This window comes from Pteropus alecto, unplaced genomic scaffold (genome assembly GCF_000325575.1).
Source record: "Pteropus alecto unplaced genomic scaffold, ASM32557v1 scaffold194, whole genome shotgun sequence".
Lineage (NCBI taxonomy): Eukaryota > Metazoa > Chordata > Mammalia > Chiroptera > Pteropodidae > Pteropus > Pteropus alecto.
In genome coordinates this window covers 500,315-509,586 of record NW_006436281.1, presented here as the reverse complement: position 1 = coordinate 509,586, position 9,272 = coordinate 500,315, and the positions used below count along the sequence as shown (strand labels likewise).

At 40.8% G+C, this 9,272-nt stretch overlaps 1 protein-coding gene across 1 annotated transcript in view; it reads right to left on the bottom strand.

Moving 5' to 3' along the window:
* Positions 1–1,745: 1,745 nt before the first annotated feature.
* The window catches only part of LOC102879834 (zinc finger protein 227-like), an 18,443-nt gene continuing 10,916 nt past the window's right edge, over positions 1,746–9,272 (bottom strand). The window contains exon 5 of the mRNA XM_015589312.2: positions 1,746–2,003. Within this exon, the coding sequence (XP_015444798.2) occupies positions 1,771–2,003 (233 nt within the window). The 3' untranslated portion in view covers positions 1,746–1,770. The remainder of the gene's footprint in view (positions 2,004–9,272) is intronic.

Genomic DNA, 9,272 nt, shown 5'->3' with positions numbered 1-9,272 from the left:
AAAAGTACAAATTGGTAGTTACAAAATACTCATAGAGAGATAAAGTACAGTATAAGGAATATAGTCAATAATATTATAATAACTATGTATGGTGTTAGATAGGTACAAAATTTATCCAGGTGATCACTTTGTAAGTTATATAAATGTCTTATCATCGTATCATACACCCAAAACTAATTTAATACCATAGATCAACTATATTTGAAAAATAAAAAATATTTTTTAAAAAATAGTTTTACATGGGAGTATTTCCAAACCTTAAAAAAAGCAGATGATCTCAATGCTATTTGTACATTTATATAGCACAGCAAAAGAAGGAGCTTCCATTTTGGAACTACTCTTCATGAGAAAAGATTCTATGGATGGAAAAAAATATACAGAGAGAAAAATCTCACTTATGAATATAGACATAAATTGTAAGTAAAATATTAGCAAAGCAGCATATTAAAAAACTAATACAATATGACCAAAGATGATTTATTTTAGGAATAAAGATTGGATCAATATCAGAAAATCTGTTTATATAAATTGTCATATCAAATATCAATATATAAATATATTATAATTTCTTTAGACACTGAGACGTATTGGATAAAATCTTGTTCTGGATAAAAACTTTTAAACCGTAAGCAGTTGATACATCATTAATTTGATAAAATACATGTATCCCGATCCCCAAACCAACATTTATACTAAATGAAGCTACATTAGAGACATCCTCATTAAAATCAAGACTAAGATACAAATGTAAATCCCACAGTAGTGGGTAAAATTTCATTTTACAAGCTATAGAACAGCATATCAGGGCAACGATGAAAAGAGATAACAAGTTAAATATCTTCTTGTTTTGTCCTGAGTATATTTTTTGAGAAGAACCAATGACAGGGTAAGAGATGTCCAAAAATAAACTACAGTAAATTAATTTTCATTACAATGCAAGAAAGCATCCTGAATGATAACTAATGATAATGAAGCTTTGCTGTTCACCTGTTTAATAATTTAAGAGATTAAAAGATGATGTATTACCTAAAACTAATACAGTATTATATGTCAATTATATCTCAGTTAAAAAAATATTTTTTCCATGACTCATGTTGCAATAATATTTCCATATACATTCCTTTTAAAAATTACATAAAATAGAGAGCGGGGGAAATGGTGTAAATGATAGAGTCTCTGTTCATCCCTCTGGCAACCAAATCAAAGTTGAGACAGAAAGAAGGAGCAAACAGCAAGGAAAATCACCTGGGAGCTAGATGAACAAGGCATACAACTAAGGAGAAATCTAAGAAATCACCCTGCAATGGCAGAAGGTAGGATGAGGCAAGGACTCGAGGCTGCCCGTACCAGAGCGGCTGAGTGGGACTGAAGCTGCGGCTGCGGCAGCGGCAGCGGCTGCGGCAGTGGCAGCTGCAGACACCTCTTAAAGGGGCCGCGTCCTCAAGCAGACTTCCATGTTGACAGACCTGCTCGCTCTGAGCACCAGTGCCGGTTTGGCTGCACAGGGACTTACAGGGTGACACTTGAGTTGCTGGAGTGAGGGCCTCGGTGAGGCTCTCTCCCCTGCCGGTGGTATCCATTGTTCCTCTGTTGAGCCCTCCCACCTCCCAGTGCATGGACGCAGCACCGCCATAGCAGAGACATCATCAAACTGGATAACAGAGGAATCCCTGAAACTCTGCCTCCTCCAACTCGGGGCCCCACTCAAGCCACATCCAGGTGTATCCTCAGCGAAGCCGCCGCCGGCGGCCGCGACGCCTCCATCATAACTCAGCCGGCTAGGTCGCGACTAGTCCCACAGTCAGGCCGGAAAGGCACGGAGGGGGCGTAGGGGGAGCGGAGCTGACTCACCTCCCGGACCGAAAGGTGGTGACGGCCTCGTTCTCCCGGGCGGAAGTGGCTCCGACCACACGGCACTCCGGAACTACGCTTCCCAGCTGCCCCTTGTTTCCGGACAGAGTTGGGGAATTCATTTCCCAGAACACCCAAGAACCACTTCTGCCCTGGTAAAGATATTAGAAATAAATTTTTTTTTTTTAATCGCTAAGCTCTCGGAGTTCTCGGCCTACGAGCCAGCAACTTCCAGAAGTCTCTTTAATGGCTTCCTGTCATTTTGTCGGCCTTAAGCAGTTCTCTGACGCCAGTACAGTTTAGCTTTTTCTCATTGACAAGACATAATAGCAAATATTTGAAGTCGGTCTTGTGCGAAACAAATCACGTGATGCTTTGCTGATAGAATTCTACCCACTGATATCAAAAAAGGAAAAAACGATAGCCTCTATTTTGCAGTTTTAGGCACATATATAAAAAGAATGAAACCAAAAAAATCCAACAAAGGCAGATATATTGTAAATTTCCACTTTTGTTAATAGCACAAATCAGAACAACTTGTCTGTTGAGGACAACTAGACATATTCAGTGAAAAGCCGAGCTTCAGCGCAGACTTCTATGATCAACTTCTCAAAGCAATCGGGGCCACTGAAATCATTTTTCAAGGAATTTACGAATTTTAAGGATGAACACATCGTTAAGTAGATGTTTAAGCATGGTCATTGTAAAGACTTTTATGTCCACAAATACATACAATATATGCTTGCATTTCTCACTTACCGAACATATATTCCTTACTCTGCAATACAGAGATATCTCTTATGGAGCACATAGTGTGTGCCGTGGACTATACCAAACTCTTTTGATGCCATGGACTATTCCAAACTCTTTTGACACTTCATCTTCACAACTTTCTAAAGGTAAATACTGTTGTTTCCACTATTTTACAATTTAGTAGCCAGAGGCAAAGAGAGGTTAAGTAATTTGGTTTATCTCTAAATCCCAAGATTATGTGTAGTTTTGATTTCTTTTTAATATTTCTCTATTTTGTAATCTCTCTATAATGGGCATACATTCCTTCTATAATGAAAATATAAACTCTAAAGCCCCAAACCACCTTCTAAGCCTGACAGAAAATGTTTCCTCAAGCCATATACACAACTATTTCCTTTAAGAAAGATACAGCATTGAGAATAAAAACACAGACTTGAGACTCCCAATTCTTGGGTTTAAATGGCAGCTCTGCTTCTAACTAGTTGTAAATTTTGAGCAAACTACATAAACCCACCAAGAGCAAATGAAAAAGACTTTTCTTACTTGTTTAAAGAACTCGTTTTCCTTTTACATTCTATAATAGAGCATTTCAAAAAATATATAGAGCTTTTGGATCCTTTCTTTAATCTTTCATTATCCATGTGAATCTCGTTAGAGTCTAAGAAAGCGTCTAACCAATTTACAACCCAGAAGTGTTTTAAAATGTCCTAGGTTTGTCTCTTTTAAGCGGAAACGTCTGAGAAAATAACAACCAGTGTCCCTACCACTTGGGAGTTTAACCAAGGTGCCTTTCTCTGCAAATCTACTAGCAGGGGAAATAAGAGAAATTTTGTTATTTCTTCGGGAAAAAAATCAATGAATTAAGACTCCATTCTCAGGAAAATTTAGGATGAATTTATCAAAGAATTTCAGCAAATGGTACAGTCAAGTCCTCTTATAGGAAGACAACATTTTGCCAATCATGAGAATTTATGTATGTACTACAGAATGGTATAAAAAGTTTGTAACTGCTTGACTATATAAACAAGGAGAAACTGCTATGTAATTTTTTCTCACAAGTTCCCTACAATACTGTATTCTGGATACGCTTATTCATTAGTAACAGAGCTTTCTTTTCCAGATTGTGTAGAGAGGACTTTCTGTGTTGGCAAGATGTTTTATTTATCTAATATTACCTCCGTTTCCTTCTGTGTTAAAAATAAAGGCTATCAGCTGCATTACTACCTCATAAGGCTGTTGAATTCGCATGAAATGGCTATTACCAACTACTGATGACTACTTAGGAGGTGAGGATAATGAAGTCAAGAGAGATTAAGTAACTCGCATGTTACTCTAGGAAGTGTCAGAGCTGGCTGGTAGGTAAAGGTAGCCGGTTGGGGTGCACCAGGAGACCAAAGGACACGCGAACCGACCCGACCCCAATCCAGGGAGCACAAAGTGCTCCAAACGAGAGGCTTCAGCGGAGAACGCAAACGTCTACCACCCCATGCTCCGCAGCTGGCCGCCGCTTCTCTTACTCTCCCTGAGGACGAGGGCCGGGACTTGGGCAGTCCCGGGATTGAAGAGGCTCCGGGGATCCACTAGACGAGGTGGACCGCAGCCTTGCAGTCTACAACCAACGCGCCTCCTACAGAAATCAGGGAGCCCTGGAACGGAGGGAGCGCCGGAACACTTTTCCAGAATTCCCTAACCCTACCGGCCAGAAGCGGAAGTGCTCCTGGGCACATTGACCCCGGGCTACATATCCCAGAGTGCACTAGAGAAACAAGGCCTTAGCCCCGCCACACCCCTCCCCGCCCCCCGACGAAGAATTACTTCCGAGTTCTCTGAGCTTTAGGGTAGTAACCCCTAGAAAGCCAGGGCGAACGTCCACGAAATTGTTGCACTTTTAAGTGGTGGTGTCTGGCTTGTCGCCACCTACCGCATCTGTTATTGAAAGCTCTACAATACGTTTGCCACGTTCAGGGGATTCGGGGGAAGGTCTGAGTGGGGAGGAATCTCTGGTAAAACGCCAAACAGCTGCCACATTGGAGTAAGAATAAAAGGGAAATGGATTGTCTTTTCGTGACTGAAAGCCAAACTCCGAGTCTCTCAGTATCTGAAACTGGGTTAGAGTGACGGTTTTTGTTAGTATTTTCAAGCACCTAGCAGGAACAAATGAAAATCCTCCCTAGAGAAAGATGCCGTCTTCCTAGGCTTCAAATTATTCCTAGAATTTTAAAAATAGATTAATATTTTACTAAGTAGTCTTCGAAGAAAGCATTTCTTATAAGATATAAAAAATGTTTACAATTACTATCAAATTATCAAGAATTACAGCCTCACAAAGCAAACTTTACAAAGCAAAATGAACAGAATTAAAAATGCACAATCGAAGTGAAATTTTAAATCGTAGAAGGAGATATAGAACCTTAAAAACATACTAAAACAGGATCTGAACCATTTGCTCATGCAACTTATTTGCAACTTCAGTTTGAGCCCAAGCTTATGTTTCACACTTGATGAAGTGCTGCGGGTGTGCCCACATTTATGACTTGATTGCATGGTAACTTTCTGGATGGTGGCCAAGAATTTAGTTTTAACTATAACCCGATAAATCCAGAAACTGCTTTCCCAGGAGTAATGCCATCTGCAGAGAATGATAAACCATTGTTCCAAAATCCTAAACATTAATGTTGTGAGCTCCATGCAGCATCCCTGTCTGTTACAGACACTTCATGCATCATCAGACATGTATCGGGTCATAAAATTATTTCTACAGAGTAAGATAGTATACAACAGACCAAATGATCTCTGTCACTACTCGACTCTGCCATTTTAGCACGAAAACACCCATAGACAATATGCAGAATGGCTATAGCTATGCTTCAATAAAATTTTATTTACAAAAACAATAGGCAGCCAGATTTGACCTATGTAATGTAGTTTGCCCATCCCTGAACTAATCTGTGAAAAAAGATTGGAATTGATGTACCCCTGAGCTGGAGCCATAAAAGAGTATTGGTGGTCTTACCAGACGAAACTAAAATTCTTTGGGTGATATTATTAAGTACAGAGAAAAAAATCACACATTGGCTCACGAGCTGCCTATCAGTTGCCAGCAGAAGTGTTGATTTGTTCCAGCAATAAAACCACATTTAGAGTTGCAACTGGACTCAAATCCTGATTAAGATTACAACAGCCCCATGTCATCCTCTAAGATGCACCTGTCTTCTGCACAGGTGAAATGAATGAATTGAAATAGGGATGTGATAGAAATGACCCCTGAAACTTCTAAGATAATAATAGCAGCAGTAATCTCTGTGATTCCTCAGAAATATGGTATTGCTTTTCGTTTTCTGTTTTGGTACATATGAGGCAGTTTTACTGTTCACCTGAACTTTCTTATCAAAATAGCCCTTGTTCCATGGGTCGGGGATCCAATGTGAGGATTCTGCCAGCTACTTCTGTGACAACTCCGCATTATGGAACGTGGAAAATAACTACTGGGTGGGTTCAGGGATCCTTCACACGACCACATATAGACCTGTGCAAAAACACTCGTTATTTGTCCTTTATTAGACCCTCTACTAATTGGTGGGCCATAGTGCCATTTGGAGGGTTCTAGGAGTTAACATCAGTGCTAGAGTCCAGTAATCCCTCCATATTCTGGTTATTTTCACTTACCAAATGCACATCTCCCATAAAATATGGCTGCAAGTCACTTTAAGGAATTCACGACGATTTATGGTATACAGTCAAGAATATCTGGAAACGAGAACCGACTCATATTATGGAATTGGCCAAAGGGCCATAACTCACATTGATTCGAGTCAGACTTATGTTCACCAGACCAAGAGCTTTTCCAATTATTCAAATCGAATAGGATATTAGTAGGTTTCCCATCTATTTCAGGCCCAGGGACAGCATGATCAATGAACAAATGCAAAAATTTCTGTGAACCAAACCATTCTGATGATCCCTTTGGGTTTGCTGTTCACTATGACAAACATGATCACTTTCTCTGTGAATAAAGTGCCTCCACTTGACCTCTGATGCTTCCAGGACCCCATCATCCTCACTGAATTCAAGACCATGGTGGTATCATTTCCCTCTCTCACTTCCAGCCTGCCCAGAAGTCAATACAGAGCTCTCCAAGATGACCAACGCCCCCTTCACCGAAGAATTTCTTAAATCTCTGACAAAGGGTATCCTTGGCTCCCGGGGGGCTGGGCAGGAAGGTCTAACACTCCAGCAGCCTGGCACTCCTGTCTTTGTGTTCCTCCTTCTACAGTAGTGCTCAACTAGGGACAACTTTGTCCCATCCCCTGCAGGGCCATCTGGCAGTGTCTTGAGACATTTTTAATCAATACAACTTGGGGAAAAGAAGATGTGCTATTGGCATTTAGTGGGTAGAGGCCAGAGATTCTGCTAAATATCCCACAGTGTGCAGGACTGTCCGTACCCGTCAAGAATGAAGAATTAACAAACCCAAATGTCAATAGTGCCCAAGATGAGACACTGTTTTACAATATACTTAGAAAGTTCTGGCATTTTGACTTTAGCATATGCTATTTGGGGGTCCAGATTTCATTCAACTGAGCAAACTGCTGAAGGCATTCCCAGGTGCTGGAGCTAACCTCCGAGTCTGGAAATAGTGTTCAGTCCACCCATATCAACAAATCCAGCCTGAAACAAATTATATAGTTTCCACCTGATTCAATACCCGTAAGATTCACAACTATATTTCTCATTGCTATTGTCATATCTTTAAAAAATCCTGTCTTGGCAGGTATAGTATCTCCTCATGGTCATACTTGACACCTGATGACTTTCTACCTAGACTCCTTTCCTATGGTCTGCAAAAATCTGATTAATTGGTCTAGAAAAATGAAAGGTGGTGGGTACAAGGACCCACAGTTTCATGCAAGGAAACTATCTCAGGGGAGATCATTATAGGCTCTTCAGGAAAGAGAAGACTGAGAGGGGAGGAAGGCCTCCTTAAGGTAAAGGAGGTTCAGCTAAATTTAGAGGTCAAAGGCCTCGGCTTTGTTGGAGTCTGGTCATATATTCCTACCTCAATTTTTCAGTATTCTATTCTTCCCATCGATGCTCTATGATGGCGGTCCCCAACGTTTCTGGCCCGCCTCTAGACCAGTGCTCCTATAAGAATCAATAGCATTATGATCTGAGATGGAGCTGAGGCGGTGATGCTAGCACTGCGGAGCAGTTGCATATACGGATAAAGCTTTGTTTGTCGGCTGCTCACTTTCTGCCATGTGGCCCAATTACAAACAGGCCACAGACCAGTACCTGGGGGTTGGAGACCCCTGCTCTAGAATATAACGGAATGTACAACGTTGTAAATCAAAGTGCTGCCATTCAGCTGCTGACTAAATTTGCCTTTGAGACCCATTAAAAAAAAAAAAAAAGACATGCTGACTATATGTAACGAGTACCCAAAATATCAACAGTAGCCAAGTTTAAAGCTAAGAAAATTCCCTAGAGGAAAAAAATGGAGAATTTGAGCCCATGGTGCCAAGTGAGGAAGGAATGAACTTCAAAGGCCAACAAAACTGGATACACAGCTACAGGTTTGATATTTGGTGTAGATGGGGGTCAAGGTCAGAAGAGCCATGAAAATTAGCACATATCTCACACTTATAAGGTTTCTCCCCTGTGGTGAAAACCCAACATCACCACCAAAAGAGTTCTCTTTCATTGGCTGTGAAGAAATGTTTGTCATTAGTACTTCTAACACTTAAACTCCGGCTTTGACAACCTTGAAAAAAATCATGTGATGTCTTGTTACTGTAGACTAACAAAATCCAGTTTTCAGTGTACTCTGTTACAAAACATACTTGAGTTTATACTGTATAAAATTAACAGAACACTAGACAAAGTTCAAGATGATATGGTACAACTTCATGAGAGGCTGCGGGGAGGGCAGGAGCTAATCATGCAGGACAGTGACAAGTTAATAGATTGTAGTCCTGAATGCTTTTTTTCTCCTCTTCTTTAACCCGTCCCCCCATCCCCCCCCACACACTTCCACCCTTGACCTATAGATGTTGCCACTTCCCCTTAAGAACTGGATCTCTGAAGGTGAGGTGTCTCCTCCCACACGCTTGCGGCGTGCACTTGGGAGCCTGGCGGACCCGGGATATGGTGGTCCATGACTGCACCTAAGGTGTGAACCAAGGATGTTCTGCGTGTAAAGAAGATGTGCTAACCACTATATGATGGAGCCACACCCGAATGGTTTTGTTTCAACTTCATCTCTCTGAATTGATTTTAAGGCCATGTTTGCTGTTCTGAATACAAGCTTTTATGAAATTTTGGAGGTGATCTCCACATTTTTCAAATATACATTTTTCCCGCTTATTAACATATTCAGAGCACCTTGGAAGTAAGTACTTAGCAATGTTAAGACAATGTGGATTCACAAAATCTGCATTTATAAAGCATACATTTTAGTGGGCAATAATTTTGGCTTGTCCACGATACTTTTGTACAAAGCCAGATCAGACTCTTAACCCTTTGTAAGGCCTCTCTCTTGAGTGATACTTAAGGGGAAAGTGCCAACTGAAGCCCTGACGATACAACTTATAAAGGTTCTTACTGTGGAGCATTCAACCGGGCTACGTTAAGCTATGGTTAAAACACTGCTTTAATTATATACATAAATA